We start from the raw sequence: 13,786 nt of genomic DNA, 5'->3' as shown, positions 1-13,786 counted from the left end.
TAATGTCTACCCTGTGCCATGTTCCCAACAGCATCCACAAAGACATTGTGTGCCCCTCTGTTAACCACAGCCAGATTTCTAAAAGCTCCTCAGACCCTTAGCATGCTCTCCTTCTTAACATGGGTTTATTTTTGCTTGCCTTGTGCTATGACAGATATAGCGACTGGGGTGCCTCAGCTTTCCAAATCTGATCATCCTTTCATCAAGCACATTCTGTGGGTCTCCTTATGGTCCAGATTCCCTCCCCCCCAACATTAGCTCCTCAGCCAATGAGACTCCTCAGAAGATCAAATATCAGTATAAGTTAAGGACTTAAGAAGTTTCAAGGTTTGCAGAGCCTTACAGCCCGTCTTCGCCATCAAGACACTCTCTTCTTTCGGCTTTTCTGAGGTAAGAGTTTAAAGGTTTGGTATCTTCAGTTCTTTCCTTCTGCTCACAGCTGACAGCGCTTTCCTCTTTTAAAGGTTTTTAGTATTTGGTATTTTTTCCTCTCTCACATGTTGTAGTAAATAATTGTTGTAAATGATGAACTTGATGTATGTAAATGGAATATGCTAACAGATTTCACCTCAGTTGACAGCCTTGGGTCATTTTAAGGGTGGGTGTGGGCACTTCTGTGAATGGTTCTGTCTCAGTATGGCACTTTGTAGATAACACACCAAGGCCAACGCAATGCAATTTAGGATTTACACTGTTGGCTTCTTATTTGTCCTATCCTGTAGATCACCACTAATGATAGCAAAGACAATAGAGTCTTAGCAAAGAACAGCTGACAACAGATAATGGCACAAACAGGGTGGTCGCATTAGATCAATGCTCTAATGATTTCTCAAACATGGACTAGATAGTCATAATAAAATAGATGTCATAATTGTATATTGTATTGGGTCTATTTTTATGTTGCATTCACTTTTTGATTCATGTCAGAATAGAAATCTGTAAATATTCTGGCATTCTTTCCTTTAATGGCTCATAATAATGTAAGCAGACAGTCATGCCCACATAAGGCAGGGCTGACAGGACCAGAGCCTCACTGTCAAACCAGAGAGAGAGAGAGAGAGAGAGAGAGAGAGAGAGAGCTGATGCTGGGAAATCTGATCATGTGTTAATCTCCAAACGCTTCTGCAGCTGTGCTGGAGATATGAGTCACAGCACACACACACACACACACACACACACACATTTCTGAAGCTATATTAGTAAGGACATCTGTTAGATGCAATAGTAGTTATAATTAAGATCATTATATCTATTTTATCACCAGAAAGCTTACAGTATATAAACCAATTTACATTATTTGATATAAAGCACAACATTTGGCTAATTTATGTTCAAGATTTATTTGTGAGGAAATAGTCTTAAATTTGGACCTAACTGCTGTAGCCAAACCTGTGGACTCACATTTGTTTTACATTTTGCTCTGCTTTGAGCATTTATCATTTCCTTGAAGTAATGAAGTCAGACAGACAGTAAAGCCATTTTTATAGTAAACTGGATGAAAGGATGTCATGAAATGTTACAAGTTACCTAAAATATTTAGCAGGTTGAGGTGCCTTTTACACCTGTCAAGTCAGTGATCAACCCTGTCACAGTTGTACAAAATAAAGTCTAGAGAACAATTACAAACATTCTCGCTGTCTGCTTTGTGTAGGTCTAAAGTTCCCTGTCATCATGTCCGACACAGAGGATGTGTAAGTATTCTGATGTTTGATGTAACAGAATATATATTTATATATATTCATGCTCTTTGAACAAGACTAAGTAATGATAAATCTTTTTCTCTCTTTTCAATCAGTGGGGTTGAGGGTAAGTACTAAATTTGTATTCTTCATATTTTTATTTATTTACTTATTATTATTATTATTGCAGTTAAAGTAAAAATGCATATGCCTTAGCCAGGATTTTCAAGTCTGTCATATCCAGAGATGGGCAGTATTTTAATTAAATCTATTTAATTACTTTTGATCGAGTATTTTGTCATTTATACTTTGCTAGGGAACAAAATATCAAATGCAATTTGTAATAAAATAATTTAAGGGACAGTATTTTGAATTTGAAATTCTTTAAATACTTAATCAAGTAGGTCACTTTATTCTCAGATAACACAATATCTTTCTGCGCCTGTCTTAATAGTACTGCCAATTATAGCCTAGCAGAGTTTTTGGCTAGATACAAGTGAATCATATGACATCCTGTTGGATCCATAGGCAGATTCTTAAATAACTAGTTCACCCAGAATTCTGTTGTTAATTACTCACACTGTTCCACTCCTGTAAGACCTTTGTTCATCTTTGGACATAAATGAAGATATTTTTGATGAAATCTGAGATCCTATCAGATATTGCTCACTGAAGGAAAAGGAGGAAAAGCTATGCTACTCTACAACTTTGCTTGCTAGCTGACAAGTGATGTTAGCTTGCTAGGTTAAGGTAGCTACTTGCTTCTACGGACAAAATGACATTTTTAAAGGGGCTTGATGAAATAATTTTCGCTTTTTATTGCCAATGTGGGAACAGTATGTAACAAAACTTTAAGAAATTAGAGCCTGTGGACTTATTTTTATGTGAAGGACACAGTTTTGCTGGGAAAATCCAAAGGCAATCTATCATAACAGTGTCATTTTAATGAACCTCATCTGTCCATATGATGTCAGTGGATCACATTGGCCATCGCTCGCTCGCAAGAGCATGAGCAATAAGTTGTTGGCCACAAAATACAAAATACTATATAAATACTACAAATACTAGTTTTTATATAGTATTTGTAGTATTTATATAGTATTTTGTATTTTCAAATAAATACATTTGATGAGCAAGTAATTATACTTTGTAATAAAATATTTTTGAAGTATTTGTGCCCATCTCTGGTCATATGCACATTTGTCCACTTGATAACTGTTTCCATTTGATTGTAAATGTTATGTTTATGTATTTTTCCAGTCAGCATCAGTGTTTTCTTGGTATGTCAGCAGTTACCTTTATTACAGTATATTTAGAAACAGTGAGAGCCTTGGTGATATTTTTTTGCAGGTTTGGCTTTTCTCCATTTAGCATTACAAATTCATTAATAAAAAAAACACATATTTCAAATAGAAATATTTCTCCATTGCAAGAGGGGTGCCCTGAATTTGCCTGTAGTGATTGATATTGTGCCACCTGCTTCCTGGCAGCTGCTTCGTGAATCCTGAATCTCATGCCAGCATACTGCCTTCTGCCACTGCCACAGAGAGCTATTTTAAGACATGTCAAATGCGTGCAGTGGCCGAAGGCAGTATTAATGATGCTCATGTTACTGGTGTTCTCTGAAGTGAATGCTCATGTGAGGCTAGAAAGGCCAGAGGTTCATTTACAGGAATTCCTATTACAAATTTACAACTTTCCATACAGAATGTGATCAGTCTGTACTGAACTAAGGAGCACTGACTTCCACAGAACACCACCAACAAATGAAAGGCTCGGCATGCATTTAATATATGATGCAATTAATATAAAATAAATCAATAAAAAGCATTTTTTAATTTTTGTATTCCTTTACTGCTTTCTTTTCTGGCATATGAAGAGTTCGAAGAAGGAGGTAAAAGAATAAACAAACAAATAATTTAACACCACCACTACAACCAAACCAACCATGAGGATTTGAAAATTAACTAGTCTTTCACTGTACTAATTCAACAAAATGTCCCCTTATTCGTTTTAAACTGCCTGACATTGCTGACACTGTCTGTAGTAAGTTGTAACTAAATCAAATAAACAAAGAATTAACAGAAAGCAGAAAATGATGTGCTCAACTAATTTTGGTCTGATTCAAGAATCTTTCAAATGTCAACCTTTTCACTTAACTCATCATACGATCAACTAAAACCATAATCATAGTAATCAAACTCATGGCAGGAAATCTAACCAGAGCTACCCAGCATGTGCTGCCCCCTACAGCTTGAAGGGTGCCATGACCTTTGATGACCTTTTGAGTAGAACACATAAAGCAGATTGGAATATTCCAGTTTCTGGAGGCTTGAAGTTCTAAATTGTGTGGCTGCTGAAAAGGTCTTTGAAATAGTCTGTTGTTTTGATTCATTGGCTGTGTTTTTGTTAGTTTGTGGATTTTATCTGTGCATAAGTTGTGAAATTTATTCTAGTTTATTTTCCTATCAAACACAAACTAGTTGGAGATGACATTAGATCGTTAGAATCGATGGCTTTGGCAAACAGGGAAACGCAAAGTCATTTCTTGTGGGTATTTTATTTGGCATGTGGTATCCTGGTGTCTCATCATTTTATAACAGGTTCTCCGGCTATGTGCATCCTCTCAGCCACCTGTCCAGTTTTATACATTTCAAACATGAATCTTTCTCTGTCTTTCTCACTTTAACCAATACATAATCTCCCATTTCTGAATGCTCCCTCCTCTGCAATGCATTAACTGTTGATAACCTTCCTTCCCTCGGTTGCTTGCTGCATGTACTATTAGCTGAAGAGGTAGTAGAGGTAGAGGTAGCCCCAGAGGCAGCTCCTGAACCGGAGCCTGAGCCTGAGCAAGAACCAGTGCCAGAGCCAGAGCCAGAGCCAGAGCCAGAAAAACAGCCAGAACCAGAGCCAGAGCCAGAACCAGAACCAGAACCAGAGGTGCATGAGGAAGGTATGTGGCATGAATATTCATTCATCCTTCCCATTTCCCCCAAAACAACTAAAAACAGGCAGCACACCTCATCTGCTACTTGAAAATGAGCCACATTAATGTAGTTCCCCAGTAGTACCCTTGCCCCCAACCCCAGAAATACTTTAACCACTACTGGCGGTACCTCCTCTTCGTTCAGGCCCACCATGAGATTGGTGTGGTACTACCAAATGTTGACAGAGTTTAGATCCATTCCATTTCGGTCCCTTGTGGTCCATTTGAATTTTGTTTTGCTGAATTGGACAATTTCCACCCTTTATGAACAAGGAATATTTTCCAATTCAAATTCACTTGCAGACCGGGGAGTGAGCTGGATCGATCAAGCTCTGTCAGACATGGCGCTCGTCACACCTAAAATGCAACTCTCTTTAGGGTGGACGCGGGAGGCCCGCAGTGTTGGGAAACAAATAGTAGCTTAGCCATCAAAACAGTGTAGCATTTTGGTTATCAGATTCTGAAAAAGTCAATAATTAAACACTTTCCACTTTCTTTATAATCATGTCATTCTGGAAAGTCAGTCAAATTCAGATTCAGTAAATGATAAAAAAAAAAACATGCACATTGTAGCTACAGTATACTAAATGCTGCTGGTCTTCCCCATTTTTTTCCCCTTCTGTTTCAAGGTTAATTCTATTATACTAATTAAGTTCATTATTGTTTTGTGCAGAATATTTATGTATATTGATTGTAAAAATAAATCATAGAATCTGATATGATTTAATTTATGTATTTAAAAAAAAAATATGCAACCCCCTTAAATTGCTTCAGTGTACTTCCTTTTAGCAGATGAACTATTGTATATCAGGACAGCAGTACTGCCTTACAAAGCAAAAAGGCAGTAACTGCATTTTTGGTCAAACATTTGTATTAGGATTCAAGGCATCCTTTGTTATGTGACAAAACATCTTATCTGAAATGTGTGTCGTTTTGGAGAAAAATGGTAGTTGTTTGTACAGTAACTACTTAGGCTGGATGACAGGATAACTTTTAAGTCATTTTTCTCAGTTCTGCACTCTGCGTAGTTACTGCCTTTTTGCTTTGTAGGGCAGAGTAGCTTGGCAAACAACAGTTTCAAAGTAGCTTCCCAACACTAGAGGCCTGAGCTGATAATAAATCACATTACAGATCCTGCTCTTTCCAATTACAGTGCAGCAATGATGCTTATCAGACTTATCAGTCACTGAATGTCACTGCTTATCAGTCACTGAAAACTCTGCACTTTCCTACATTCAGATCTGTCTCTGAGTTGCCGCCAGCATAACGCTACTCTAGGCTGCATCTTGAAGGAAAATCTATTCTGTTGCCTGTGTTATAATAATTCTGCAACAAATGCAACTGCTTCAGTTGCTTTGCGGTTTCATAATATTCATGCAATGAATATTAAATGGTCAATAAATGGTCAGTATATACAAAATAATTTTCAAAGGGACAAAAAGGGCTATAATATGTTGTTGTAACTTATTCTTTCTCATTTCCATGGCTAAACACTGGAAAGGCTCTTTGGCACACTGGGATATAATTAAACATTAAATAATAAATGACTAATATGATGACTAAAATAATTATTCTAAAAAGAATAATTATGAAAGTGTCAAACAAGATGCCATCCATTATTAAGATGTTTTTGTCCACTTTGAAATACCAGTCAATGTTTTATTTTAATATGTATTCAAATATAGATTGTTCATCAGTATAAATGTTGTAATTTAGCTTATGTTCTTTTAATGACTTGCTCATTTTGAGGTGTCCCACTGAAATGTATTTATCTGAACATTTCTTTATTGTGAATTTTGTGTAATGAATTGATTTCTGTCAATGTAACCTGATAAAAGTTGGCACCTCAATCTGAGCTTCTGCTTAGCTGAAGTCTGCATCTGAGCACGCGGCCCTGCTTAGGGCAGCAAAAAGCACACAAAGCAACATTAATGTTCTCTATTTTACTCTTGCTTTCAACGCTTCATGCATGCAGAGGCCTATGAAGAGGAAGGTATGTTTGTCATTTTCTTGTATTTATCATTTCTGATTAGAAAGACGGCATGGGGGAGGGGTTAATGCCTGCAAGGGACACAGTGAAATCAGGTCCAAAACCTTACAACATAAGATTCTGAATGGGGAGACACAGTGAACTGGCCTGAAGTGTCAGTTGAAACTGGCACTGGTTTACCTTAAGTCAATAACAAGGGTGAAAGAATATGAAATGCTGACATTGCTCTGTGCTTTGCTTCTTTTTGCATGAATGTGCTACACCAGTTGAAGAAGAAGGACAAGATGGTATTTTTAATTCCCTTCTGGAAAATGTCTGGTCTGGATGTGGCTTTTTGCTTGTGTTTTTGGTGTGAAGGTCAAGCCAAATAGTTATGAAACATTGCAATGGCTCTAACATCTCATCTAGGTCACCTGCAGGTCTAGTCAGAGGTCCAAAGTGACCACGGATATATAACAAACTCAGATTTAGATGCTGTTAGTCAAAAGAGATGGGAAAATGAATGAAGGATAAAAAGAAAAACAAATTCCACAAGGCTTTGTTGTTATGTTAATTCTTGGAGGAGTGAGAATGGTCCACTTGCCAGGAGTTGTGTCTGTTTATACTCATGTACTTATAAGCACCTCGTGATCTGAATACTTATGCAGTGATTATATTTGTTTCACAACTTTCAAACTAACCCAGTTTATTAACATTACTGAAACGACTGAAATCAATATGTGTAATTTACTTTGTAAACATACTTTCAGAAGTTACGTCATTCTTAAAGCTCAGGTAATTTAAACCAGCACTGAGTTGTTACTAAGAGTAACTCCATGTTCATGGATATGGCTAACAGAATTCCCACTGATTGTTGACTGAGTTTGTTTTAAACTCTCTAACCATGTTACATATCCCTCTCCTTTTTTATTTTTTCATAACAGAGGAGAAGCCCAAGTTCAAGTAAGTGGAATCGACCACTAAGCACTTTTTATAACTGAGAAGCCAATTTCAATGTTGCGATGCAACACAGCATGCTCTGAGTTTCACTGAGGAGCTGGGGAAGATTGAGATACACAGAATCCCACTTAAACACATTTTGCTTTAATTCCCATCAGACCAAGTGCACCAAAGATACCTGATGGGGAAAAGGTTGACTTTGATGTAAGCAAGTTCTTCACTGTTTACATTGTGTTATAGTGTCGTATTGAACATTGTAAGAATACATGTTTGAGGTATTGATATTTATGTGTGCGCAAACAGGACATCCAGAAGAAGCGCCAAAACAAGGACCTCATTGAGCTGCAGGCCCTGATTGATGCCCACTTTGAGCACAGGAAGAAGGAAGAGGAAGAGCTCATTGCCCTGAAAGACAGAATCGTGAGTGTTTCTCGTGCCAGATTCCTACTATGTACACACTTAGAAGGGTATTTTTATAAACTGAATTTAAAAAAAAAATCTATGTCCACATGAAAACTCAAATGCATGCGATGAAGCACTTTCAAGAGCATGCCAAGCCAACAGGTGGCAATGTTGTAATCTCAACCGTAAAACCTTGTTGGCCAATCAGAAGCCTGAAAAAGTATCCAGTAGGCGGAAATAACAGTGAATGCTCTCACAAGAGGGTCTGGTTTCGTTGTCTACATGAGAACACACACGAACGTCCAAACCGCAGAGTAAAAGCTGCGGTTTTGAAAATACCCACATTCGTGTGGACGGGGCTTCATTTACCTGGATCTGGTCTTGCTGTGAAACTAAATATCTTGCTATGGAATGTTTTTGTTATTTGAAATAAAGCTTAAATAAAATAGAAGTATAAAAATTGGATGAAAAACTTTTGACGCGAATAAACTTACTACATAATTCATTTATTTCTTTTTTCATTCCATAAATCAAAACAAGTAAAATAACTCGAACAAGAAATAAAACAAAGTAAAAAAAAAAAAATATATATATATATATATATATATATATATATATATATATATATATATATATATATATATATATATATATATATATATATGTATGTATGTATGTATGTATCAGGTTATTATTATGGACAAATGTATTATGTGTGTGTGCAGGAGAAACGTAGGTCCGAGAGGGCAGAGCAGCAGAGGATCCGTGCTGAGAAGGACAAGGAGCGTCAGGCAAGACGTGAGGAAGAGAGGCTGAGGAAGGAGGAGGCTGATGCTAAGAAGAGGGCAGATGAAGATGCCAAGAAGAAGTCTGCCCTGTCTAGCATGGGCTCCCAGTACAGCAGCCATCTGCAGAAGGTTTTTCTAGCAACCCCAACTCTGATTCTGTCAATCATCAATCGAAGTACAGTACTGTATATGATTGTGAAATGTGAATAGGCCTAAGTGCTTCGTTTGCATATTGCTTAAAACAGGCTGATTCAAAGAGGGGAGGTAAGAAGCAAACTGAAAGAGAGAAGAAGAAGAAGATTCTGGCAGACAGACGCAAGCCTCTGAATGTTGACCATCTGAATGAGGACAAGCTGAGGTCAGCACCAGTCTGACAACTTTAAGCCAAACAGTCAATGAGGCTGAAAGAAAAACAACTTGTTCTGACAAAACAGAGTTTGTGTTCTAAATGTGTTCTGGTATATATGTGTGTTCACAGGGAGAAAGCTAAAGAGCTGTGGGACTGGATGTACCAACTGGAGGCTGAGAAGTTTGAGCACATAGAGAAACTCAAGAGGCAGAAGTATGAGGTGAGGGAGCTGACTAATAACCATTTACACAATACACCATCTATAAACTCATTTTACTTTATGTTTCATCACAGCCTACATTTATTTTACAAGGAGAGATCCTCTACTTTGTCAACTGCACCCTGGACACATTATAACCTAAAGGGATAGTTGACTTATAAATGGAAATCTGTTACAAAAAGAGATGTTAGACAGAATGGCCATCTCAATCACCATTAATTTACACAGTATGAAAAAAAAGAAAAGAAAAAAGCATTAAAGTCAGTGTTGTCTGAGACGCACATTCTGCCCTCCACAGAAGAAAGTCTCATATATGTTTGGAATAACATGATGATGAGTAAATGATGACTTTAATTTTTGGGTGAACTGCCCGTTCAGTTAACAAGCGTTATGTTTAAACACAATTTATGTACAACTATAATATTTGTCCACCAAACTGCATTCAACTGGCCAAATAGAAAGTCAATGCCCTGTTAATTATAAATACAACATTAAGGTCTGGTCCTCAAATTTGACTGTGTTTCTGCATTAGTGGCGGGGATTTTTCAGTGACTCTTTCTGCAGGTTACATCGATAAGGCTGTTGGTGGTGACAAGTTTTTAAAATCCTTTATTCAGCCCATTCGTTCAAGAAAGCGGATTCATTCGAGACAAAACATCACTATTGTATATTGCTTGGAGACATGATGATTGATTCTACTTTGGCTTAAAAATATGTGGTCACATCTCTTTATTCCACATGATCTATTGTCAAAAGCATAGTGATGTACGAAGCAAAGAATTCTCACACAGAATTCACCTGAAATCCAATAGCTTTCTGTTGGTCTGTGCGGTGAATCTGAGTGACCAAATTGAACCCGCTGCGAAATTCCTGATCATGTGGATTCCAGTTGTTGACTATATTTCATGAAACAGTAATTGTGACCACCCCTTAAGTAACTGGAAATATTGTGTCTAAAATGTAAGTAACTTAATATTTATTTATTGAAATATTGTATAAAAGCAATAGTGCATTCCCTCATTTGCATAATGAAACCACTAAGACAGCTTGACATTAAAAGAACACGAACAAATTCACAAAGGCACATATGTGTAAAGCAGGTCTGAGTGTGTCTGTGCAGGTGATTCAGATTGTGTGTGTGTGGTAGTTCGGGTCTCAGATGTGTTCTGGTGTTCTGCAGGTTACTACCCTGCGTATGAGAGTGGAGGAGCTCAGTAAATAGTGAGTAACTGGAACTGTAGGAAGTTAAGGCTTTGGTCAGCAACAGGGACATGACGGCATGATCTGCATGCATGAGACTCTCTGGTCTCCACGGCTTCTGGGAAACAGGTCGATTCAGACCACAGGTGAAAGGTCAAATGTACTGTACTGTCACTCCTAAAAAGAATCTATGGTGAGAGTCTTCATAACAAGTTGATCTCTTTCACACAAGAAGCTAAACCAAACAGTAGATGTTTAAAGGAAGGTAGTCAGCTTCTGAGAACACATACTCCGAGATGTTTCAACTGCAGGTAAGTGTGTGTGATTGTTCAAGCTCAATACCATCTTGCCGAGGGATTCTCCACTATGGCACAAAACACTCATGCCTGTGACATGCCCACACAATGCTGCTTTATACCAGCTCCTGGCATCTGCTGAGGTCCTGAGCATCAGTCCAGAATGATTTGTGTGTGTTTGTCAGCACTCAATGCTAGAGGGCAGCTGTCACAATCCAGGATCCTGTGGTTAAGGTATGATCCGGCAGCTTTAAAAAACGCTCATGTGTTGTTTTCAGGTCATCTCTCTCAGAAACCGCATTGATGAATTGCAGAAGCAGTGAGTAGCTCCTTGCCACCACACACAGCACACAGATGGACTGACTACTGGCCTTCTGCCTTTACGCTAATATTTCCATCTAACTTTACTCTAATATTATTCTCTAATCATTTTCACACCCCATGAAAACTCTCAAAGAAACTGTCACACAAAAGCTGCCAGTCAAATTGGATAAAAAGTCGGATATCTGTCATTGGCAGCAACACTTTACAAAACATGTCCTAAATCTTGAATATAGGGTTGCAGTTTTGAAGCTGTTGTAGAGGTGGTAAGTATTTGGGACATTTTTGTAGCGTAATGACAGACTTACTGAAGCGTGAAGCCTTTGAGAGGGAGTTTCTGCAGAGTTGTATGAGTTTCATCCACCCTGATCTGACAGCAAACCCTCTTTGTAGTTTGCTCATACAAGCTCCCCTTGACGTTTACATGCACTCAAGTTTGATTTCAGTCAGACTAAAGTAATTATTCATCTGTTTTAAATGACATGTAAACACTTTAGTCTAACTTAAATCATGCCAGTCTGGTTTTTACGTTGAACTATCCAGATAATGACTTGTACAGAAATCGAACTACAGTTTACAGTCTATATTATAGGTCAGTGTTTCAAATCGACACGCCACTTCCCACGAAACAACCCTGCAACTCAAGTATCATGAAGAATTCTGGGTTTCCCCACTTGTAAATACAACATTGCTTAGCCATTCATGTGTTTGTAATTCATGATCGCAATATTTCTGACTCCACTTGGACACATGAATCCTTCAAATATTCGCTAACGCATTGTGTCCTATGGAAAGACAGATGAAGATTGTAGCTCGATTACAACGGTGCATGTAAACATACCTGATTTCTGAATTGATTTACATACAATGAAAAATAAAGCTCACTCTTTTATTGCCAAACATGCGATACGTAGCGTAGCCTAAGTGGCACTATAAAGCACTATTCACTATTCCAGATCTGGTTTATTTTTCATTGGCGCCAGCAAATCTGAACTGTGAGGAATGTGTTTGATATACATGCGGTAAATAGTGGTAAAAATGCGATGTGTATCAGCTGCTGCTGTGATAAACATTTAAGACTAAGACAGGCCTGTTTAACAAACTGACAGAGCTCAGAGAAAGAGCGGTAAGTCCTGCTTGGAGTGAACGCGATTTCATTTCCATGTGCATGACAGAAATTGTGTGGACACAGTAGCTAAATGAGAGGAACATCCTGCAGGACTGGACTGAGAAAACTGGGAAACAATAGTATTTGGTGTGATCGATGTTACTTAAAAATAGTTGTGCTTAAGATTGAAGAACTCAAAATCTGATTGGCAATTAAAAAACCCAAACTAATGGATCCCTGTCCTGTATGGTGTTCTTGTCACTCTTCTACAAGCAGGTCAGTAAAGGTCAGTGCCACTAACTTGCTCTCTCTTTGTCTGCTATTCAGCTCCAAGAAGGGCGCCGCTGCTCGCCGCAGAAAGTAAGCGTTCATGGAGAAATCTACGCTCGTGGTCAAGACATGCCTGCTCCCTGCGTCTCCGAGCTCGGCCTTCAATCACCAGGCATCTCTGATCCCACCCACCTTTTGCAGTTTACCAGAGGCTGTCAAAGGCGATCTTCCTCACCCTGCGTGACATTAACACTGTCCGGTCTTAGCAGTAGTTGCAGTAGGAACTTCCCCCCCCTCCCCCCTTGCTGTGTCTTTTGGTTCCCACCTTCCGTTTTTGTAAATAATATTTGGCTCGCCAGCTTTATCTGTTGCATCTGGCAGTTCAATAAAGTTATTCTTCAAGACTGATAAACTAGAACTGAGCATGTGTCCTGATTGTACTGAGAAATTCTGATGCTGAAACATTAAGTTGAACTGAATATGAACCTTATAATCCTGCATTTCTCGAACTCACAATGGGCCCATGATTTGGATGCCCTGATCACACGTATTCATGTTTGCTGCAGACTGATGGTTAATTAACCAGTGATGATATGCCATCCGACCAAAAAATCTTTCAAATGGATCTAAATGTCTTAATGCACAGTTACATTTTTCTAAATCTTGGTTCTTGACCGTTTTTAAGCCAATGAGTTGAATATAACATGTATTACACTGAAGCTTGAACAAAAATGACAGCAGTGATTGGCTGATAACACCACATGAAGGGAAGCAGACAGGAAAAACAACATCTTTAAGAAGCTTCCAAAAATAAATACTAGTTGACATGTTGGTTGAAAAAGTGCACCAGCAGGAGCTAACACGAGCCATGCCTACAAGCACATCCAGAAACCATTGAAACTGCAGTTTTGAAAAATGTAAAAAGTCTGATATAATATGCACTGATTAAAACTCAAACACAAATAGAAACTGCAGGGTTTTCTTTGTGTAAGATTTTATTGAAAATGGAAATATACATATAGTATAGTACACAATTAAATCCTATGAATATTATGTATTTAGCATTTTTTTTCAGCAGGTAAAATCAAAAACCAAGAACGTAAATAGGGTTCCATGTTGAATATTTAATTCTATAAAATATTATAAAATATTTTAGTCTATACAGAGGTATTCATTATGACCGCCCTTTGCATTTTATCGATGCAACACTGCAATACTGTGAACACAGATATAAA

The 13,786-nt window shown here is 38.0% G+C and overlaps 1 protein-coding gene and 1 long non-coding RNA gene across 3 annotated transcripts; both read left to right on the top strand.

Annotated features, from left to right (window-relative positions):
- The first annotated feature begins 1,493 nt into the window (after window positions 1–1,493).
- LOC128016795 (troponin T, fast skeletal muscle isoforms-like) lies at window positions 1,494–12,969 on the top strand. 2 transcript variants are annotated; one of them, XM_052601590.1, is made up of 11 exons: window positions 1,494–1,569; window positions 1,652–1,691; window positions 1,796–1,806; window positions 7,582–7,600; window positions 7,756–7,801; window positions 7,901–8,017; window positions 8,725–8,916; window positions 9,033–9,145; window positions 9,266–9,356; window positions 10,537–10,577; window positions 12,609–12,969. In XM_052601590.1, exons 1-11 carry the CDS (start codon window positions 1,509–1,511, stop codon window positions 12,643–12,645), a joined length of 768 nt encoding a protein of 255 aa, XP_052457550.1. In that variant the 5' UTR covers window positions 1,494–1,508; the 3' UTR covers window positions 12,646–12,969. The 2 variants fall into 2 exon arrangements, with proteins under 2 accessions (XP_052457550.1, XP_052457551.1); XM_052601591.1 differs by lacking the exons at window positions 1,494–1,569; window positions 10,537–10,577 and adding an exon at window positions 11,131–11,171 and having other exon boundaries at window positions 1,657–1,691.
- On the top strand, window positions 1,813–4,567 carry LOC128016796 (uncharacterized). Its single transcript, XR_008184287.1, has 2 exons — window positions 1,813–3,573; window positions 4,468–4,567. It is a non-coding gene; the product is annotated as an uncharacterized LOC128016796 (long non-coding RNA).
- Window positions 12,970–13,786: the final 817 nt, after the last annotated feature.

This window comes from Carassius gibelio, chromosome A7 (assembly GCF_023724105.1).
Source record: "Carassius gibelio isolate Cgi1373 ecotype wild population from Czech Republic chromosome A7, carGib1.2-hapl.c, whole genome shotgun sequence".
Lineage (NCBI taxonomy): Eukaryota > Metazoa > Chordata > Actinopteri > Cypriniformes > Cyprinidae > Carassius > Carassius gibelio.
The sequence above is the reverse complement of the archived record's forward strand: the minus strand, read 5'-3'. Positions and strand labels throughout refer to the sequence as shown.

What these genes read in the sequence shown, in the direction of transcription:
- LOC128016795 (XM_052601590.1), top strand. Translation starts at nt 1,509, where the DNA reads ATGAAATGTTACAAGTTACCTAAAATATTTAGCAGGTTGAGGTGCCTT. An exon ending in GTGCCTTTTACACCTGTCAA is followed by an intron (nt 1,570 to 1,651) that starts GTCAGTGATCAA and finishes TGCTTTGTGTAG; the next exon opens with GTCTAAAGTTCCCTGTCATC. An exon ending in GTGGAGGAGCTCAGTAAATA is followed by an intron (nt 10,578 to 12,608) that starts GTGAGTAACTGG and finishes TCTGCTATTCAG; the next exon opens with CTCCAAGAAGGGCGCCGCTG.